Source organism: Cryptomeria japonica, chromosome 4 (assembly GCF_030272615.1).
Source record: "Cryptomeria japonica chromosome 4, Sugi_1.0, whole genome shotgun sequence".
In the NCBI taxonomy this organism is placed as follows: domain Eukaryota; kingdom Viridiplantae; phylum Streptophyta; class Pinopsida; order Cupressales; family Cupressaceae; genus Cryptomeria; species Cryptomeria japonica.
The window spans coordinates 709523783-709547774 of NC_081408.1; the positions used below are offsets into that span (position 1 = coordinate 709523783).

At 34.0% G+C, this 23992-nt stretch overlaps 1 protein-coding gene and 1 non-coding gene across 2 annotated transcripts; one reads left to right on the top strand and one right to left on the bottom strand.

Annotated features, from left to right (window-relative positions):
* LOC131064303 (LRR receptor kinase SERK2-like) lies at positions 1-873 on the top strand. Its single transcript, XM_057998408.2, has one exon. It carries the CDS (start codon positions 1-3, stop codon positions 871-873), a length of 873 nt encoding a protein of 290 aa, XP_057854391.2.
* Positions 874-21491: 20618 nt separating this feature from the next.
* On the bottom strand, positions 21492-21575 carry LOC131875547 (small nucleolar RNA Z159/U59). The gene has a single exon (XR_009372411.1). It is a non-coding gene; the product is annotated as a small nucleolar RNA Z159/U59 (small nucleolar RNA).
* Positions 21576-23992: the final 2417 nt, after the last annotated feature.

Consider the following 23992-nt stretch of genomic DNA (forward strand, 5'->3'; position numbering starts at 1 on the left):
ATGGCGAACTGGCTTGTGTTTCTTATTCTTCTATACTGTCCATGCTTTATAGTTGCAACAAATGCTGAAGGTCAAGCATTACTTGAACTCAAAGCAGGACTAAATGAATCTATAGACTTACTTGGAACTTGGGATCCAAATTTAGTGGAACCCTGCACTAGTTGGTCTCACATCACCTGCAGTGGAGGACATGTTATAGCTGTGCACTTGGAATCTATGGGATTTTCAGGTACCTTATCCCCTCATATTGGCGAGCTGACGTACCTCAATATCCTAGGACTAGAGGATAATCACATATCTGGTAGCCTACCACCAGAACTTGGTAACATGACAAATCTACAAAATTTGAATCTGTCAAACAATGATTTCACTGGAGATATCCCTAGCTCATTGGGTCGGCTGTCTTATCTTCAGTACTTAGTGCTAAAAAAAAACAACAATCTCACAGGAGAGATACCATCTTCAATAACAAAGATTTCAACTTTGATAGAAGTGGACTTGTCTTTTAATGATCTCACTGGACAAATCCCAGAAGCCCTATTTCAAAGACCTAAATACACTTTCTCGGGTAATAAACTTAATTGTGGTTCAAATTTACAGCACCCATGTGCTTCTACTCTCAATTCAAATTCAGGTGGTTCCAAATCAATAGTTGGAATCCTGATTGGAAGTATTGGAGGGACAGTTGTAGTTTTGACATGCTTTATCTTCCTTTTGTGGAAGTGTTGGTGGTTGCGCTACAGGAAAGAGGTTTTCGTTGATGTTTCTGGTGAGGATGACAGAAAGATTTCTTTTGGGCAGTTGAAGAGGTTTTCATGGCGTGAATTGCAGCTTGCAACAGATGATTTTAGTGAGAAAAATGTGCAGAGATAAGAGAGGATAGCCTATTTCCTTCTAAGATCAGCACAGACAAAGCACGTTACTTCCCTGGCTGACATGTATGCAAAATGTAAAATAAAAAAACAGACAGAGCACGTTACTTCCCTGGCAGATGTGTATGAAAAATGTGGAAAAAATAGACAGATCACGTGAATTGTTTGACAATACTCCTCATAAAGATGTCTTCTCATGAAATGCAATGATTGTAGGCTACGCACAAAATGGGTTTTTTTTTAAGGCTTTACACAGATTTGAGATGTCGAAGAAACAAAAGAGAAGATGTATTATAGTAAAAACCCTCTTCATACTTCCAACAACGACATATTAACAGAGAATAAAGCAAGAAGGAGTCGTTTCATACCTGTAGAAAATGGGATTTGCATTTAAAGAGAAGATTTAGAAAACCCCAGCACGCCTTCAAGAAAAAGTCTAGCTTCTAATGCACAGTCGCAACCTGAGTTGTTCAAAAAAAATGCAATCAAATTTATCTTGGGCGGCAACACCAGTAAAAACACATGTTCTTCATCAAAGACTTCACAACGCGATGGAAAAATCAGAACAACAATGGCGGCACCAAAGGGTCTCAAACCCTCGAAAAGCTTCTTAATTGTTTTCATTTTGCAAAATGGGAAATGTGCGATAGGAGTGTAAAGCTTTTAGGGTAATAAAAAGCCCTTTGTAATTTTTATATTTTCCTTCAAGTCCGTTGGCCTTTGTGAAAACAAAGTAAGAATAAATAAAACATATTTGATAATATAAATGTTTAAATTTTTCATCGATATTATCAAATATGTTTTATTTTTTTTCTTTTTATATATTTTTGTTTTCTTTCTTTGTCAAAAGCTGGTATCTCTTTGTAAAGGTATTTAATTACAATATAATTATAAATTGTAATTAAATATTATTATTTAAAATGTAAAAGGTGTATCCATGTGCAAGAAGGAGACTAAGTCTTTTGACTTAGTTTTGAAGGATGAGTTAATTTTGGAGAGATAAGGCTCTCATTGAAGAAGTCTTTTCGGTTTGGAGACATAAGGAGAGCATATAGGAGCATGCATAACCACTTGGGAAATATTCAAAAGGAGTTGAGATAATTTTGGAGACAAGAACGTTTTTATAGGAACATGAGGTTGTTTGAAATCAAATGGAGTGAATTTAGGGAGGTTGGAGCACTTTTAGGCAAAAGGTCGAAGTTGGACTTTTCCACCATTTTGGGGAGCTTTTATTACTTGGTTGAGCTTTTTAAGGTTGTTTCTAGTGGTCTGTTGGGTTGGTTATTGATTGAAGAAGACTTTTCCATGTTTGTAGCCCTTTTTGGTGTCTTCTAGACTCCTCTTTTTGAGGCCCTTTTCTTGCATCCGACCCAATCAGTTGGAGAATTTTTGTACTTAGTGCCTGGAGACACTTGATTTGGAGTTAGTTCAGATTTATGCAAGAACAGTGTTTTCAGAGACAGTTTTCTTGTCCTTAGCATTTCTTTTGCATGGATTCTGTAACTCAGATTTAGAGATATTATATATGTGACAACATCTTTTGGAGCGATTTTCTATGGAATCAAACCTTGCTTTCCTTCCAATTTTTTGTGTACAAGCATGATTGATGAAGCTAAATTTGTGAGTTATATTGCTCCTTGTTTACTTGTCTCAGTCAGTACCTTAATATAGGAACGTGTGTATGTTTGCAGGTCATAGTATGTGTTTAAAAGTTCAAAATTTTTGAGTGAAACATTACTATTCCTCATTGGTTCATCTCAAGACCTTATTATGAAATACTTATGCAAACTTATAACAGGAAAGAAGTGTTTATCAATTAAAGTAGACTATTGTAGACTGAGATCGGTTTTTATCATTTATCTCTCACATTTTGGTGTATCACCAGGTTCTAGTTAAGTTTAGTTCAGTTTTAAGTTCCATTTTTGTAATTTCTTATCCTTTACCCTGCAAAGTTAGTCCAATACTAGAGAGTATCAGGTGATTATCCAATAGGAACCGGCCTAGGAACCGGAGGTTTCATTTCAGGTTATGCATTGTCCACATGCAGAAGCGAATCCCATGTTAGGCCAGATTGCTAAACTTATAGTTTAGTAGGGTGCAAATTTGTGCTTTAACAGTGATATAGCCCTTGGTTTTGGGGGCTACTTCTTGTAATGGGTGACCATTTCAATTTCTTCTCAGCCCATCTTGGGATGAACTTATGGGTAAGAACCTTCGACTAACTCAAAACCTAAGTTTTTATCTATAACTGATACCCAATAGAATAGGTTCCATGATATCCGCTCTTAACCTAGCTAGAAGTTGCATCATTGCTTTGATGTCTGTTGTTGTCCATTGTGTCCTCCTGTTTTTATGCCTACTTGATATCCATGTCCTACCTTCAACTATGCTTTTCATGTTCCTTTCCAAGAACTTTCCTGCTTTCTTGTTTGGTGCCCTATTGCCTACTTGCTTACCTTTGCTGACTTATAATGCATATTATATATTTTAGAAGATCTTATAAATTTTTCAACTTGTTCAAATTTTAGTAATCATCAAGCTCCTATTAGCATTTTCTTGCTCTCTTTTTCTTTCTTGATCTCTACACCCATCTCTGTCCATATCACTCTTCCTTTATCCCCTATGTACCTCTCTATCTCACTCTCTCTTCTCTCTTCCAAAATCTAGACCTATCTCTCTATCTCTCTCTCACATCCTTAACTCTATATTCTCTATCTCCTCTCTCTCTAGACACCTCCCCTCACTTCCTACCTACCTCTATTTATCTACATATACATCTCTATCTCTCTCTATGTATATTTCTCACCCTCCCTACCAACTTATCTTTCTCTACATGCATCCCTCTCCCACCCTCTCTCTCTACACCCCTCCCTCCTTTCCTCTGTACTTTTGTCTCCCCTCTATCCCCTCTCTACCTATCTATCTCACTCTCTCCTCTCTCTCTCCCAAAATATAGACCTCTCTCTCACATCCTTAACTCCCTAGTCTCTATCTCCTCTCTCTCTACACACATCCCCTCACTCCCAACCTACCTCTATTTCTCTACATATACCTCTCAGTCTATCTCTATATACCTTTCTCTCCCTCCCAACTAACTTATCTCTCTCTCTCTCTCTACTTATATCTCCCTTCTATCCACTCTCTACCTCTTTATCTCACTCTCTCCTCTCTCTCCTCTCTCTCCCAAAATCTAGACCTATCTCTCTACCTCTCTCTCACGTCCTTAACTCTCTACTCTTTATCTCTTTCCTATCTCTCTACACACATCCCCTTACTACCTACCTATATTTCTCTACATATACCTCTCTATCTCTCTTCATATATTCTCTCCCTCCCAACCAACTTATCTTTGTTTACATACATCTCTCTTCCACCTTGTCTCTCTTTCTCCCTCTCACCCTCTTTCTCACTTCCCCTCCTCCCTTCCCTCTCTAGTTTGATCTCCCATCTATCCCCTCTCTACCTCTCTATTTCACTCTCTCCTCTTTCTCCCAAAATCTAGACCTATCTCTCTACCTCTCTCTTACATCCTTTACTCTCTACTCTCTCTCCTCTCTCTACACACATCCCCTCACTCCCTACCTACCTCTATTTCTCTACATATACCTCTCTATCTCTCTACATACCTTTCTCTCTGTCCCTACCAACTTATCTTTCTCTACATGCATCTCTCTTCCATCCTCTCTCTTTCTCCTTCCCAACCTCTCTCTTTCTTTACATCTCTACCTCTCCACTCCTCCCTCCTTTTGTCTCTCCTACTCTCTACCTGTCCATCTCTCTCTACTTCTTTCTATCTCCCCTCTCCCTCTCTCTCTCTATCCATATATCTCTCCAATCACTCTCTTTATCTCCCCTCTCACTCTCTCTACCTACCTCTCCCTCCCTCCATTTCTACTTTTATCTCACCCTATCCCTTCTTTACCTCTCTATCTCACTCTCTCCTCTCTCTCCCCCAAAATATAGACTTATCTCTCTATCTATCTCTCATGTCCTTATCTCTCTACTCTATGTCTCTTGTTTCTCTACACACCTCCACTCACTCCCTACCTACCTCTATTTCTCTACATATACCTCTCTATCTCTCTTACATACATTTCTCTACCTCCCTACCAACTAATCTTTCTCTACATACATCTATCTTCCATCCTCTCTCTCTTTATCCCTCCCATTGTCTCTCTCTCTCTCTCTCTCTCCATCTCTACCTTTCCACCCCTCCCTACTTCCCTCTCCCCCTCTCTACCTATCCATCTCTCTCTACTTATTTCTATCTCCCCTCTCCCTCTCTTTCTCTCCATCTATCTCTCCAATCACTCTCTTTATCCCCACTCTCACTCTCTCCACCTACCTCTCCTTCTTCTCTCCATATCTACCTCTCCAACCCTCCCTCCTTCCCTCTTTACTTTTATCTCACCTCTATTCCCTCTCTACCTCTCTATCTCACTCTCTCCTCTCTCTCTCTCTCTCTCTCTCTCTCTCTCTCTCACTCACACACACACACACACACACACACACACACACACACACACACACACACACAAAATTTAGACCTATCTCTCTACCTCTCTCACACATCCTTAAATCTCTACTCTTCATCTCCTTTCTCTCTACATACCTCCCATCACTCCCTACCTACCTTTATTTCTCTACATATACCTCTCTATATCTCTCTACATACGTTTCTCTCATTCCCTACCAACTTATCTTTCTCTACTTACATCTCTCTTCCACCATCTCTCTTTCTCCCTCCCACCCTCTCTCTCTCTCTCTACCTCTTCACCCGTTCCATTCCCCCTCTCTACCTATCAATCTCTCTTTACTTCTTTCTTCCCCTCCCCCTCTCTTTCTATCCATCTCTCTTTGCTTCATTCTTCCCCTCTCCCTCTCTTTCTATCCATATATGTCCCCAATCACTCTCTTTATCTCCTCTATCACTTATTCTACCTACCTCTTCCTCCCTCTCTACTTTTATAAAGAGAGAGTGAATGGGGAGATAAATGGAGAGAGAGAGATGGGGGAGATAGAAAGAAGTAGAGAGAAATGGATAGGTAGAGAGAGGGAGAGGGGAGATAGAAATAAGTAGAGAGAAGGAAGGAGGGAAGGATCAAGATGTAGGGATGGAGAGAGAGAGAGAGAGAGAGAGAGAGAGAGAGAGAGAGAGAGAGAGAGAGAGAGAGAGAGAGAGAGAGAGAGAGAGAGAGAGAGAGAGATGGGTATATGTAGAGAAATAAAGGTAGGGAGGGAGTGAGGGGAGGTGCATAGAGAGAGGAGACAAAGAGTAGAGAGTTAAGGATGTGAGAGAGAGATAGAGAGATAGGTCTAGATTTTGGGAGAGAGGAGAGAGTGAGATAGAGAGAGGTAGAGAGGGGATAGAGGAAGAGTAATATGGAGAGAGATAGGTTTAGAGCTCGAGGAAAATAAAGAGAGTGATATAAAGAGCGAGAAAATGCTGATAGGAGCCTATTGATTACTGAAATTTGATTGTGTAAAAATTTATAAGATCTTATAAGATCTAGAATCTGAATTATAACTCCTAGAGATCTGAAACCACTCTCAAACATCCTATCAATATATAAATGAAATATAACTTAAAGTATAAGAAAGGAAAACGTCATATTGAAATGTGACTTAGTTTAAATGTTATATTTCATGTCTATATAAGTCATTTTCAATATAAAAAAATGTTATTTTTCATGTATATATAACTCATTTTCAATATAAAAAATAAACAATATAAAAAGAAACGAGATCATGTTTTGTTTTTGAAATAGGATCCCGTTTCTTACTAAATAGGATCCCTTTTCTAGAATGAGATCTCGTTTAAAAAAAAATTGAATTCCAATGCTGATTTTTGCTTTGGATTTTACTTTGGATGAAGGCTTGGGGAGCCGACCCTTAGTCTTGGACTTGGTTTGACGTGCAACTTGAAGGCCATGTCAGTGTCCATACAAGATACTGACTTTAGACATATATTTAAAGATCCTTTTTGCAATTTTTTTTTATGAAATTAAAACTCATTATATATGAGAATGTAGATTTCAAATATGTATTTTTTCTATTAATTGGATTAATTTTCTCTTTTTAAAATAATTTCTAATGAAAGAGGTCCCTAAACTTGAAATAATAGGTTTTCTTATTTTAATAACTTTTTTGTTTTTGAGTTTTTTGAAAAACAAATTATATGACATCAAACTAGAGAAAATTCTATATAGTTAAAAAAAAGAATATAAAATGATAAGTTTAGGTCAAGTTATGCTTGCCATACACGAGGGGTTTTCAAAACAAAAATTATGCCCAATAAAAAATAACAAAAAATAAAATATTTAGCAAAAAATTACAAAACAATATCCTCATCAATCTTGAGTGTGTTACAATTTTTTTCCTAAAAGGTATTAGAAAAATACTTTCATTTATGTCAAATTATGCTTGTCGTATTAGAAAAAATGACTTTTAAGTAGTGGTTTTTAGAAATGCCCATTGAAACTTAATTTGTATCATCTAAGTACTAAAATAAATTACATATTTGGAAACTAGACTTTGAGCACTAAAATTTATATTACTAAATTTTTTTAAGATTCAATCTTTAAGCACCTCAAAATTTTAGGCCAATTGTGACAAATTTGAAAAATAAGAAAAACACTTCTACTTTTTGGCCAAAAAGTGGACTCAACTTCTTGCACACACCCTTAATATATATTATACATTAATATCATTTATTATATATGATATTATACTATATTATATATTATAAACTAACAAAATAATTATCAAAATATTTATTTGACATAACAAATTAGTTATTAAAAAGAAAGTTAAATAAGAAGTGAAGTGAACTAATGTCCTACACTCGAACATCCGTTGTAATTGGATATCCATTTTTTTTTGACAAAAATTGTAGCCTTGAAATTTCCCTTAGGATTGCTTTGGGATTTGGCTTGGGGTTGTCAAACTTGGAAAGTCAACACCAAAAACGTGTTTACAAGTTTTCCTTGGTTTTATAGATTTTGCCCATGTGGTTGATGACTTTTTTGTCTCCAAATTTAATAAAACAAAGAGAGTTTATTAAGAAAACTGTTAGATTTCTACCAATATAAATTCTACGTTATTTTGAATTTAACAAATAATTATTATTGATATTTGACATACATTATGACTGAAGTCTTGATTGATAAGTTGATTAAAAAGAACTTATAATTTAAAATGGTTATACATTTTTTGAATTTGAAAAAGCCACACATTCTATGCTTTCTCTACTATAGTATTAAAAAAATGAATTTCATGGATTTTTGACCAAGTTATGGTGTATAGACAAACAAGTTTTTTTTAATTTTAAAAAAGTTCAAATAAAAAATCATAATTAATTATTTACTTGCAAAAGAATTACAAATAAATGTGGCACATATGGGCATGTGTTCTCAACTTATATTGAAAGTTTCAAAAAAAAGATTATGTTTTGCTTTTACTTAGGTTCTGGAGACATACACCTGCTTTTTATTTTTTCCTTGAAATTTTAGTACTATTGCATTGAAATTTTACTTTTTCAACAAATAGATTCTTGTTTTTCGAAAAAACAACTAGTAGCTTAGAAACTAGATTCAATTTTCTAAAAATTCCATTCTTACATATTTTTCAAATTATTTTAATAACCTATTCAAATTTTTATATTAAGTTGCCTAACTTTGATATTATGAATTTACATTGCCGCTTAAGGGCCTAGTTTGGACCCCAATGATCCTGCACACACTTCTATTAAATATTGTATTGGTGAAAAATTAGGGTTTTCATAATTAGATATATGAAAACCGCCAGATTTTACTTAGGGACCAATACATTAAAGAGGGGCATACACTCGATAGATTTATCCACAAATCAACAAGGATGGAGCTGAGAATTCTATTGGATTTATTGGATTTGAATTATTACCCTCTTTAAGTTGAACTATGAAAATGCTAAAATTAGGGTAAATATGTGGGAATTGAAGTAAAAACACATAAATAGTGAGCTATAATCATTGGATTGAGCCACAAACTTGGATTTGAGGAATGCAATTGCATTCGAATTTGTTCCCAGAAGGAGCTCCTAAAATGTTAGGATTGGTAATGCCCGTCGCATCGGTCCTTCACACTTTTCACCGTCTAAAGGGGAATCTATTCATCACTATAAATGAAGTCAATTATGAACATCGTAGCTTCGTACTTGTTCCTGCACACACTAGAGAAGGGAAATAGGTTGGGAATAGGGATTTGCCTTAGGTCAAACCCCAGTTTTGGAATTAACCATGAAATAGGAATGAAATGTAATTGAATTAAAATAATGGAAATGTTATCCTTTTGAGGAAGATTTTGAATAATGACTAAAAACACATGATATACCTTTTAATGGATTTTTATTTGTCTCCACTAAGAATTAGGGTTTCATGAAGTCTTCATAAACATAGAACATGAATGTCAAATCCAATGCTTGAAACTTGACCTTACTTCTACTCCAATGCTTGAAAGAAGACTGATTGCTTTCTCACTTGAATTTGAATTCTTGATTGCTTGATGGATATGTGATTTCTTTTCCATATCTATCAAAATGAGAGGGGTAGACCTCCTTTTATACCTTCCCATTGAAAAAAAATTAATTTTCTTAAATGAGACGACACAGGATCTAGGTCCCAACCAAAATGATGTGACCGTTAAGGGGCCCAAAAATGGGTCCTGATTGGGAGGACCAGGGCGCTACGCACTTTGATCCCTGGGGATGATAGCACCCTAGTCCTGACCAATTAGAAACCAAGAAATAGGGGGGAGATAAAGTGCAAGTTGAAAATAATGAAGAATTTGCTTGGTGTGAGCAGAATCAAGGCTCCAATCAGGCCTTGGGACACAAACACTAAGGTGAGGGCCTTTATGAGGACAAAATTGTAAGGGATTCTAATATGGGACACTACATTTAGCCCCGACTTTAGTGAGAGTATGAGACTAAACATACTCTCAGTAAAGTATAAAGGTTCACATTGAAAAGCTTTAATCAAGATGCTAAAGAGGGACGACACACTAAGCCCCCAGTACTTTAGGTATCTTATGACTTCAAAATTAAGATAAAAAGGACATCATAAGAAAGAGAGAACCATGACTATCAACCTAGTAAGGGTCATTTACCATGTGTCATGAAAAGAAAAATACCAAAATTACAAAGCAAAAGACTAAGTTTGCAAAATAACTTGAGTAACAAGATGTGCAAAAGAGTGAAGCATTGAGTAGAGTGTATACATCCACATTAAAGTGATTGTGTATGCCACAATAGGAGCAATTTCTTTAAGTTAGTATACATGCATCCAAAAGACAAGCATTTTATCACAATGACATGCCCCCAAGAAGGATACATCAAAAGATAATGATCACAAACAAAAAACACATAAGGGTTCTACTTAACTCTGGGGTCAATATGCTCTTATAATAAATAATGTATATCATGTTTATATTTGCATTGAATTGTCCTCATCCCCCAAAGAAAGTAGAAGCACAAAGGAAGAAGGGAACATGTGTCTTTTGAGTCAATATGGGAGAGACCAAAAGAGATCTCAATGCTTTGCATCGTCCTCAAGTAGACATCACTAGGGACAACAAATAGAAGAATTGAGAAACAAATAGATGAAATTTACGAACAAGCAAGAGAGGATAGAGAGAATCTATGGCACTAATGAAGCTAATCAAGCAAATCATCCGCCTCCCAATCTTTCTCAACATTGTTTTGGGAAGGTGGACAAGATGCAACATGAAAAACTTTGAGCATGGTAGATGGAGCTACCACAAGTTCCAAACAAGGACCATGCTCTAATGATGGATCACTTTGTCTGTTACTAGGAGCTAGGATTAATGCTTGTGAGAATTGTTTAGATAAATCATTGTGAACATCAACATATTCATATTCATCACTTGAATTATTAACATTGTTAGCATGAACATCATTTTCATCCATCTCTTCGTCAAGATTAATAAAAATAGGATCTTTAATAGGAATAGAACAAGAACCATCATTTTCCTAAGTATTTTTAATCTTGGAGACTTAGGTTGAACTTCCTCCCTAGGGTTAGGTAAAGGCTGGACAAATGGGATCATATCAACATTTGGTGTCTTCGGGGAGGAAATGGGTTGAGAATCAAGTTCACGAGCCTTAACATGACGTCTCTATCAATGTTTTCTTACACAACGGTTTCTTTTAATTTTAGCCGAGGTTTGTGAAGGTTTAGGACCAATAGGCATAGGCTTCTTCTCTTCCTTTAAAGGAGGAATGAGAAAGGGTCTAGTAGGTTGAAAAATAGGAGATGCCATACACTTCCCTTTGTAAGATGTAGGAGGCGGAACCACAAAATATAAAGGAGAAATAGGTGTAGGAAGGAGATTGGGTCCATCATGAGGAGGAGGAGTAGGTCTAGGGTCTCTAGGATTACTCAAGGATAAGATCATATCATTCTTCCACTTTTTATGAGATTGAAAAATAGCACCACTTCTAGGTTTAAGAGGTTGAAATTGTTTAGACCAAAAGTAATTATGGTTAACATCTCCACGTCTCATTGTGGGTTGGTACATGCTATGATTAATTGTTATGATTTTGTCATTAAGATGGAATTTTAAACACTTATGAGTGGTAGAAGGGATCACTTTCATGGAAGAGAGCCAAGGATGTCCCAACTTCACACGAAATCAATTTGATATAGGAATGATAGCAAAAATAACATCTAAGCACTTAGTACCAACCTCACAGGAAGAATAATAGAACCAATAGTGGGACAAGAGAAACAGTCAAATATGTTAATCACCACATAAGATTTATCATATGTTACTTGATGCAATTGTAAAGTATAAATATATTCTTTAGTTATCACATTCACCACAAACACTAGATTAATGAGCACCTCTCGTGAGAGTATATCTTTGATCTTCATAGTGATATATAGTGGGACATAAGGTGCATCAATAGTATCACTAGGATCAAAGGTAATGCATAAGTCCTTAGGAGGTGCAGGTTTATCAATAAGACTCACCATATTATTAGAGTCAAGGCCAAGGCCAAGGCCAAGGCCATTAGGAGAAAATGCAAGATGCTCACATTCAACCACATTAGTAGAATGGGAAGGAAAAGGATTAATTAAGATTTGGAATTTTTTTTTTTTGATCGGTAATAGTGATTTTTATTAATTACTCAGGATTTTGTTCTAGCCCGAACCAGGTGGTGCTACAATTAGGGAGCCACCTCCCTAGATCCATCTCCCCCTTCCAGAGGGGGGTCATTACAACTATTCCCATCCTTACCCCGCTTACCCTTTTTATGCTTCACCTCTATCCATCCATGTGATTTGGCATCCTCCAACAATTTCAGATTTTGAAAATCCATACCAACCAGCCCCTTTCTATCCCAACAATGATTCTCAGATTGATTCCCCTCATCCATGCCTACAATTAAACCCCTTTGAGAGCTAGGGACTTCCTCCAACAACTGTACACCTCCAATAGCATCCTGAAAGGAGCTGCAACCCTCAGGACAAACTCCCTCGCTAACCAAACCACCAGCCGGCCCTTGCCCTTCATTTGAAATTTTTGGAACCTTCACAATAGAATCATTGATCAAACCCCCAACATCCTGGTGAGATTTCAGATTCCCAGCCACCTTCTCCACCGTGTAAGATTGGGGGGTAACATCCTTCCACCATGAAGCTAGACTCTTCACCCTACGCTTAGCACAATATTTAGCATTATGACCAGTCTTAAAACATCTCCTACACCTAAAAGGAATCCCTTCATAATCCACCGACTGGAGCCAAACTCCCTTTGACGTAGAAATAGAGATCTCCGAAGGGAGTCCCATGGACGTATCCATCTCCACCAAGACACGAGAAAAAGTTGTATGTAGTAAATTGAGAGAGCCATCATCAATCAATAAAAACTTACCGAGGGAGTTCCCAATAGCTTCAAAGCATGAGTCAAACCAGTATTGTAACGGAAGGTTTGGAAGTCTAATCCACATAGGAGCACGATTAAAAGATTCTGACTTGGGGTTGATAGTCGGATGCCACAGTTTAAGCATCAAAGGATTTTTTTCCTCCCAGCACCATTGGCTACCACCAAGGATTTTATTTATATCCTCCACAGTCTGAAACACCACAACAAGAAACCCTTGAGCATGAGGGTAAATCTGCACATTGTCGTCCACAATGGGCTCCCAATGATCAGAGATCCATTAATGTAGACCACCAAGACTAGGCCAAAAGCCCCTAAAATGCCCAATAAGCCCTAATGTTGAAAAATAAGCTCATTATGATCAACCTCTTTCTCCACCACCTCTGACAAAGAAACAGAAGTCGGCCTGGCTGGGGCAGTCGCATTCGAAGTCGATGGGCCCCAAATATCTCTTCCATTGGGTGACCTTCACCTACTTGGCAGCAAGTCTACCCTTTGTTCAGGCATTGCATGGGGCCGAGTATGGGGGCAGAAGCCAGACACACGACCGTCATAGGCAATTGAAGCAAGTTCCCTAAAACCCCATTGCTCGTTTGGGAACCCAAGTCTACCTTGGCTTCTCTCTTTGCCATCTCCGTGCTTCACCACTGACACCCAACTATTATTGCCCCAATTGGAAGCAAAACCACCACGCCCCGCAGGAACCCTAACCCACGGAGCAACCAACAACGACATCGCAGTTTTGATTTATCTTAACATGACCTATGTTAATGAAATAAGATTTGGAGATTTTGATTTTGAGGATCTATAGACTTATTTCCCTTGTCATTCACACTAGCTACAAATATGGTATTGTTATCAATAAGGTCTTGAATTCTACTCCTTAAGGAATAACACTTTTCAGTGTCATGACCGGGTTGGTGATGATATTGGAAAAAAGATTTGGAATCATGATAAGGTGGCAAAGGTTTGGATGTGTCAATTGATTTCATGGGAGGAAGTTTAAACACATTTTTATTCAATAATTGTGTTATAATGCTATGTAAAGATTTAGAAAGAGGAGTAAATTCTTTTCTAAAATACTTGGATAAAGGAGGCATACTTCTTGTTGCAGCTACTACTTGGGTATTGTTGTTGTCATTGAAATTGATGAATCCCTTGTTTGGTTTCAACTTTGTAAAATTTTGTTGAGCACTTTCATTCTTATCGACCAAAGCCATTGAAGGAGATTGCTCAAATTGACTCACTTGAAGCTGATAGGTATAAAGCACAAGGAAGTAAAATAAAAAAAGAGAAGCTTATCCCTAATGTCTTTTTGCAAATTAGAAATAAAGATTCCGTGAACATAAAGATTAGGCATAGGATAAGCAATTTGAGAATACAAATGTTTATATTTACCAATAAAATCAGTCACTTTTTCTTTAACACCTTGTTTACAATAAATCAAATCAGTCAAAGTAATCTTAGGACCAATATTATTGTAAAATTGTTGAATGAAATCATTAGCCAATTGTTGAAATGATGTAATAGAATAAGGAGGAAAATAACAATACCATTGCACAACTTTATCTCTAAATGTTCTCATAAACAATTTAGCCAAAAGTCTTTGATCATAAGAAAAATCACAACACAAAGTTTTAAATGTTTTCACAAGATTCAAGGGATCACCTTTTCCATTTATAAATATCCAATAGAGGGACCTTCGTATGTTTAGGGGGGACAAAATGAACAATATCATTAGATAATGGGCTAGCTACATCAAATGTGGGAACATTAAACTTTGATTGGTTCATGGAAGCTATTTGTTGTTGTAAGGATGACTTAGTTTGAGCTAGGTTGTTAATTGTTTCTTGAGTTGATCGGTTGAAATTACACATGTTGGATTGGGATGGAGGAGTAACATTGTTAAATGAAGGAGGAGGTTGAGAATAAGGAGGTGGAACACTATGATAGGTAGATATGGGAGATGATTGGGTCACAAATGGAAGACTCGCAAAAGGAGGTATGAAAGAATTTTGATTAGAAATGTTGCCCCCTTAACTAACATGTATAGGATTAACATTTTGTGTGGATGTAGCCATGATGGTAGATGTGGAAGTAGGCACACTAGGCATAGATGTAGCCATAGGAATAGAATGATTAACTTGACTAGGTGTCTGAGTGTAACCAAGGACTACAACACAACTTTTCATAGGCATGATATTAGTGTTGACAATATGAGAAAGACCATGCAACAAATCAATGCCAACTTTATCACTTTGAACCATTCTTTTTAATCCTTCAATCAATGGTATAGCCTCACTTTCTGGGTATTGTTGACTCATCTATTATTGAAAATTTTCAAATTCATTGTCAATATTTTCCAATTGGTCAATGGAAACCCTAGTTCACCCTCATCATGAGAATTATGTAAAGAATGGGGATAAAGCACATCAATCATTGGAATAGAAGATCCACTAACATTCTCATGAAACAAGTTATCTGAATTAGGCTCCATATCCTTAGTAACTAAACCTTGGGAAGCCTTAATTCTACAACTTCTTCTCACAAGAATATTATAGGTAGGACTAATGGTAGTAAAAGCCACGCACAAAGGAGGGAAATTTGAATTTGAACTTGTAAATTTTGATTAAGCAATACAAAGTTTTAGAAAATATGATTGATTAATAATAAATTAATTAAGCAATTTTGAAAGATAAAATGCATCTAGATCATAGCATACCATTCATAAAGATTAGATCTAAAAATTGATTTAAAAAATTATGCAATCCGCAAGTACATTTTAGAATTATAAATTAGGGTTTTTGTGAATTCAACCACTAAATTTATGTAATTCAATTTGAAATTAGATCTAGGAGGGAAAATTCAAATTTGAAATAACATGAACAATCACATTTGAAATAATAGATCTAAATTAGAAAATCCACAAGCTTAATTTTAGAATTAAAAATTAGCGTTTTTGTGAAATTAACCTCTGAATTTTTGAAATTGAATGACGAATTAAACTTGTAAGTGTAAATTTGAATTTGAAATGCATAAACACTTAGATATGAGACCATAAATTAGAGAATTAAAGTGTGAGTCGTCAGGTTCACCAAAATGTATTGGTGAAAAATTAGGGTTTCCACAAGTAGATATATGAAAACCACTAATTTTTACTTAGGGAACAATACATTAAAAGAGGGGGGTAAAGATGATAGATTTAGCCACAAATCAGCAAGGATAGGGTTGAGAATTCCATTAGATTTACTAGATTTGAATAGGTTACCCTCTTTTAAGTTGAATTGTGAAAATGCTGAAATTAGGGTAAATATGCTAGAATTGAAGTAAAAACAAATGAAAAGTGAGCAATATTTGTCTGATTGAGCCACAAACCTAGATATGAGGAATGCACATGTATTCAGATCTATTCCTAAAAAGAGCTCCTGAAATGTCGGGACTGGTATGTCGATCGCACCGGTCCTCCACACTTTTCACTATCCAAAGGGGAATATGTTCGTCACTGTAAATAAAGTCAACTATGAAGATCACAACTCTGTACCTATTCTTGTGCACAATAGAGAAGGGAAATAGGCTGGGAATAGGGGTTTGCCTTAGGTCAAACCCTAGTTTTGGAATTAACCATGAAATAGAAATGAAATGTAATTAAATTACAGTAATGGAAGTATTCTCCTTTTGAGGGAGATGTTGAAATAATGACTGAAGATGCTAATAATATACCTTTTAATGGAGTTTTGTTTGTCTCCAGAAGGAATTATGGTTTCATGAACTCTTCATAAATATAGAACATGAATGTCAACTCCAATGCTTGAAACTTGACCTTACTTTTGCCCCAATGCTTGAAAGAAGATTGATTGCTTACTCACTTGAATTTGAATGCTTGATTTCTTAATGAATGTGTGATTTCTTTTCTGGATCTATCAAAATGAGAGAGGTAGACCTCCTTTTATACCTGCCCATTGAAAAACAACTTAATTTTCTGACATGAGCCGACACAGTATCTAGGTCCCAACCAAAATGATGTGACCATTAAGGGGCCCAAAAATGGGTCCTGATAGCGAGGAACAAGGTGTTGGGCACTTTGGTCCCTAAAGACCAGGGCGCTAGCACCCTGGTCCTAACCAATCAAGAACTAGAAAATAGGGGGGAGATGAAGTGCAAGTTGAAAATAATTAAGAATTTGCATGGTGTGAGTAGAATTAGGGCTCCAATCAGGCCTAAGGACACAAACGCAAGGGTGAGGGCCCAAATGAAGACAAAATTGTAAGGGAGTACAATTTAGGATGCTACAAAATTTTAAAAAATTGTTATGCTATTGGATTGAACCTGTATTTTCTTCCTTGCATCTTTTAAAGAAAAAAATTATCATTTGATTTCAATAGTCCATGATTTGAAAGATGACCTCTAGCTAGATTGGAGTAATTCTACTTACAAACCATCATTGTTCTTCACAGAGTTTTTTGATTGGGGTTTCAATGATGAGATTTTTGAAGTGACTACTTTTTAGTGTTGATTTTTAGAGATTTTGGGAGTTGTCGAAGAGTTTCCTAAAGTGTTCTAACTTGGATGCACCATTTTTAGACCTAATCATGGCACATTAAGGTTGGTCGTACTACATTTCTTGTAGGTGATTGAGTTTCAAGATCACATCCCTTCATCAAAATTGCCATCGTGATTTCTTGTTGGTCATACAGGTCTTGCTTGGAGGATATTTCATATTATTGGAGGCTAAGACACATTAATTATAGGTCATATAGGGTAACTGGTGTGTATGGAAAGAGAAATATAGGTTCATGTGTTGAGATTATTAAGGGTTTTCTTCATCAATTAGAAATTCCTTGATCTTGTCTAATATTACAAGAAATTTTCATAATGAGCAAGTGTAGATTTTGAGGTTATGCATTTTTTGACTGCGCCTATTAGTCTAGTGTCATATTTAGTGACACATGATTGTAAACATATTATTAGTTTGTTGGATTTCTATTTTCTTGCTAGTTGGAGGTTGTCAAGAGAAGCTAGATGCGTGAGGAGAAAATTTTCACTCTAGGAGTTTTATTTAGGATTGGAGGTGTTTTTATGAAGTATTCTAGTGATGTTGCCTATTTATTAGACATGCAACCTCATTATTGAAATGATGATAAAACTAGCATACCTATTTTTAGAGAAATATATGTAAAGTATGTCGATAGATATCTTTGATTGAAGCTTAAATTTTAAATAAGTGTACACAATCCTAATTGAATTATAACTCTTTTTAAATAGTAAGCTTAAGTGAAAAATTTCAAATGGTTTTTTATTTAAAGTATATTTGATGTGAGTACTTTGTAAATGAAAAGATTGGTAGTGTTTCTAGAAATGGTAATCGTATTGAATTCATAACTATGTGTTTTACATTACTAAATTTCTAAGGCTTTGAACCTTTTTTTTCTTTTTTTCTTCTTGCAATTTTTTCGTTCTTCATTGTTAGGGTTAGATTTAAGGTTAGGGTTTAATTGAATTTAATTTTCAATTTACATAAAGATAGGTCACAATGATGGTGAATCAAAAAATTCATCCAATATGGGAATAGATTTTGGAAAGACAAATACTCTAAACCTTAGATTAGACAAGCTTGATAATGATATTATTAGTATATTAATATTGTACTAACACAATTTTAATAAATTCCCCCTCATTAATAACTTAAATAAGGGTTAGTGTTGAATTAGGTTTAGGTTAATTAGGTTCAAGGTTAGTGTTCACTTTAGTTTATTGTTAGGGTTAGAGTTCAATTTGATTTATTGTTTGGGTTATGTTTCGGGTTCAAGTTAGGGTTAGGAGTAGGGTTCAATTAGGTTCATGTTTATGGTTAGGGTTCAATTTGGTTCAGTATTAGGGTTAGGATTAGGATTAAAGGGTTTAATATAGTTTTATTTTTAATACACAACAATATAATACTATTATATTTGGTTTAGGGTTAGGGTTTGATTTGCTTTGATGTTAGGATTAAGATTTAATTTGTTGTAGGTATAAGATTCAACTTGGTTTAAGGTAAGGATTTTGGTTTAATATGAGGGTAAGAGTTCAAATTAGTTTAATGTTAAATTAGGTTTTGGGTTTAGGTTTAATTTGATTTAAAATTAGGACCACAGTTGGCTTTGTTTTTGGTTAGGGTAGAATTTGACTTAGGGGTTAGGGTTAGGGTACCATCTAGTTTAATATTCAATTGGGATTAGGCTTAGGGTTCAATTCAGTATAGCAATAGGGTTGAATTTGAGATAGGGTTAGGGTTGAATTTGGTATAGTGTTAGGGTTCAATTTGGTTTAGGATTCAATTAGGTTTAAGGTTAGGGTTTATTTTATTTCAATATTAGGGGTAGAGTTCAATTTGGTTTAGGTTTGAATTAGTTTTAGGGTTAGGGTTAAATTTTCCTTAGAGTTAGGGTTAAGGTTCAATTTGGTTTAGGGTTAAATTAGTTTTTGGCTATTGGGGTTCAATTTGGTTTATGGTTAGGATTTATATTTTATTTTAGTGTACAATTTAGTATAGGTTTTATAGTATAGGATTAAAGTGTTCGAATTGGTTTGGGCCGAATTAGGTTTATAGTTAGCATTCAATTTGGTTTACTATTAGAGTTCAATTTGGTTTATCATTAGGGATTATTTCATTTTAGTGTTAGGGATATAGTCCAATTTGGTTTAAAGTTCATTAGTTTTATAGTTAAAATTTAATTTGGTTGACTATTGGTGTTTAATTTGGTGTATGGTTAGGGTTTATTTATTTTAGTGTTAGGGGTAGAGGTCAATTTGGCTTAGGATTTAGAGTTATGATTTAATTTGGTTTAGCGTTAGGGTTCAAAATGATTTAAAATTAGGATTTATTTTTATTTAGTGTTAGGATTAGAGTTCAATTTTATTTAATGTTCAATCTGGTTTAACACAAGGGTTTAATTTGGTTTAAAGTTTGAGCTATGGTTTGAAATAGTCTAGGGTTAGGATTCAATTTGTTTTAGTGTTAGTTATGTAATATAATTTTGGTCTAGGATTAGGGTTAGGGTTACAATTCAATTTGGTTTAGTATTTGGGTTTGATTTGGTTTAGTTTTATAGTAAAGTTTCAATGTGGTTAAGATTTTAGTTTATTTTGGTTTATTATTAGGTTTTAACCTAGTTTAGTGTTAAGCTTAGGGTTCAAGTTGGTTTAGGTTTAAGGTTCAAGTTGATTTAGGTTTAAGGTTCAATTTGGTTTAAGGGTTTATTCTTGTTTAATATTCAATTGGGTTTAATTAGATTTAGAATTAAAGCTAGATGGGTTCAATTTAGTTTATTTTTTAATTAGATTTAGGGTTTCAATTTAAATCAGATTTAAAATTAGGGTTAGTGTTAGGGTTTAAGATAAATTTTTACATGGAATATTTATTTTTAATTAATTGTCAAATTGAATTACAAAAACTATTTATGTTGTTCAATCACATAAATATTTATAATTAATAATTTTAATTTTTTTTAACATATTAAATTGAAGTTTATAAAATAATTTTAAAGAATGCACACCAAAAATTTAAAAATAGTAAAAACTAAATCTATTTAGACTTGTGAATTCAATTTAATAATTTTTTTCAAAGAAAGCACATTAAAGATTAAAAATAGTAAAATAAAGAAATATTAAGATTTTAAATTCAATTAAAATAAATTCTTGCATAAATTTTTTTATGTACATTTCCACAATTTAAAATAATAATTTACTTGCAATATTTATTTTTATTTAGTTTTCACATTTAATTACAACAATTATTTGTGTTGTACAATCATATAAAATTTATAATGAATTAATTTTAATTTTAAAACATTAAATTGATATTTCTGAAATAATTTTAAAGAAAGCACAATAAAAATTTTAAAATAGTAAAATCAAAATCTATTTAGAGTTTTCAATTCAATTTAAATTAATTACATTTAAAATTTGTTAAAGCAAGCACATTAAATATTAAAAAATAATAAAAGCAAAAAATATCAAGATTTCAAATTCAACTAAAATAAAATCTCATACTAATAAATAAATAAAATTGATGCGCATTTCCACAATTTAAGTTGACATTTGACATTTAATATTTATTTTTTAATTAATTTTCACTTTTAATTAAAAAAATAGTTGTATAATTATTAATGTTGGTTTTTAAAAATTAAATCAAAACCAAATACTCATACTCTTGAAGTATACTTTAAAAACCACGCTCCATCTAATTAAAGTTTTATAAATAGAATATTTTAAGAAAACATCTTTAAGCTAAACTACCATAAATTAAAAAATCTAATCCATCAAAATTCTAAATAAGAAAACATATTAGAATTCTAAATTTCAATTGGTTCATTATTCATTTGAGAGCAGTAGTTATAGTTACACCAAATCAAGCCAACAACCTTCTAAAATAAAAACCTAAAGTTAGTTCAATTTAGCACAAAACAATCTGTTATTAGTTCAACATGATTTGCAAATTAGTTCAAGAAATATTTTGGAATAATAAAGAGACCTTAAGAGAATATAATGATTTGGTCCAACAATTTTATGACCCTACACAATTGCATGTGCACATAAAAAAAACTTGAGTAAATTTCAACAATAAGAGTAAAATTTATATTCAAAATTTGTGTTTTCATGAACTGTTAAACATTTCACTATCATAGATTCACATGCACAAATCTCCTCACTTTAGGTCTCCAAAGTTTTTTTACATCTAAAGTTTCATAATAACGAAAGTATTGTTTTGATCATCACAAGTGATGATGCAAAAGCCAAAATCCTTTTTTTTAGGAACAATACAAAATAAGCGATCAGATACAGTAAATGAATAATCACAAAAGATATAGCCCTACCTCAAATCAACCTAAGACCAAAATCAACAAACAAAACACAATATCTAATTAATAAAAAACCACAAATGCTTTGGAGAACATGTAGACATGAAAAATAGACAAAAATTTATACATAGATAAGAGAAACAACACAAATGAAACAATCATTGAAAAGTAGTGTTATAAATATCTTACTTGGTGGAATGATTACCTCTAAGTTTCCCCTACCAATGATGAGCATATAAACTTATTTTATTCACAATAAATTGTAGATACAAATATACAATACACATACAACGATTTATATGCTTATTGTATAACATTATTTGATCGAGGATGGAAACTCATGGAGAATGGCCAATTTTTCTGTGGATAAGAAAATCTAGAATTAAAATGAAGATAAAAAAAATAAAAAAAATAATAATAAAATAATAAAAATCAATTAAAAACAACAAGTGCCATGTAGTGGCGAGTACTTGCCTTCATAGTATTGTCATAAAAATATTTGTTGTAATTCTTAATTATTATAATTTTAAACTATTGTTATTTTAATTATATTTATGTAATATTGACTATAACTCTTACTTCAATACAATAATATAAATATTATAATGGGTTTTCATGTGGTATTTTTTATATTATCACCAAGGTTCAAATCCCATGAAGGATGGCGAGAAGAGGAAGAAGAGGAAGGATGTACATGACGATAATATATAGGAGAAGGAGGAGGAAATGAAGGAGGAGGACACAAAGGAGAAAGAGGAAGGATGTAAAGGAGGAGGACACAAAGGAAAAGGAGGAAGGACATGAATGAGAAAGAGGAAGGATGTATAGGAGAAAGAGGAAGGACATGATGGAGAAAGAAGAAGGACAGAGAGGAGGAGGACATGAAGGAGGAGAACATAAAGGAGAAAAAGGAAGGATGTAGAGGAGGACATATAGGAGAAAGAGGAAGGATGTAGAGGAGGAGGACATAAAGGAGAAAGATGAAGGAACATGAAGCAAGAGGACATAGAGGAGAAAGAGGAAGGATGTAGAGGAGAAAGAGGAAGGACATAGAGGAGATAAATGAAGGATGTAGTGGAAAAAGAGGAAGGATGTGAAGGAGGAGGACATGAAGGAGAAGGATGTGAAGAAGAAAGAGGAAGGACATAAAGGAGGAAGACATGAAGGAGGAGGACATAGAGGAGAAAGGGGAAGGACATGAAGGAGGAGGATGGAGAGGAGAAAGAGGAAGGACATGAAGGAGGATGACATAGAGGAGAAAGAGGAAGAACATGAAGGAGAAAGAGGCGGGACATGAAGGAGGAGGATGAAGAGGAGAAAGAGGGAGGATGTGAAGGAGAAAGAGGAAGGAAATGAAGGAGGAGGAGGTAGAGTATAAAGAGGAAGGACATAGAGGAGAAAGCGAAAGGACATGAAGGAGGATGATGTAAAGGAGAAAGATGAAAGATGCGAAGGAGAAAGAGGAAGGACATGAAGGAGGAGGACATAGAGGACAAAGAGGAAGGACATGAAAGAGAAAGAGGAAGGATGCAGAGGAGAAGGAGGAGGACATGAAGGAGGACATCATGAAGTTCGTGAAGGAGGAGGACACAGAGGATACAAATTGTGGAAAGATGTAAAATTATAATATTAAAATTCATCTTAAACTTAGTTGTTAATTTTTAGTTTATGATTATATTATTTTAAATATATATATGTAATGTTAGTTATAATCGATCTTAATAAAACAACTAAATTAATAATTATAAAAGTGAAATTAGGTATTATCAAACTATTAATATAAGGTTTAGAGTATCTGTCTTTCCAAAATCTATTCCGATATTGGATGAATTTTTAGATTCACCATCATTGTGACCTATCTTGATGTATATTGAAAATGAAATTCAATCAAACCCTAACCTTAAATCTAACCTTAGCTTGATGAAGAACGAAAAATAAATTGCAAGAAGAAAAAATAAAAAAAGGCTCAAAGCATTAGAAATTTGGTAATGTAAAAAACATAGTTACGAATTCAATACAATTACCATTTCTATAAACACTACCAATATTTTAATTTACAAAACTTGCTCATATCAAATATACTTTAAATAAAAAACCATTTGAAAATTTTCACTTAAGATTACTATTTAAAAGAGTTATAATTCAATTAGGATTGTGTACACTTATTTAAAATTATGATTTTGAAAAAATCTTAAAAAATATGATTTCAAAAAAATATCTATAAAATTATAATTATAAAGAATACATATGATAATTAGGTTTATTTTTTAATAGAAATATTTTTATTTAATTTTCATAGAAATTAACTTGAATGGTGCGAAACAATTTTCTATAATTGCTT

Coding starts and splice junctions, on each gene's coding strand:
- LOC131064303 (XM_057998408.2), top strand. CDS start 1: ATGGCGAACTGGCTTGTGTTTCTTATTCTTCTATACTGTCCATGCTTT.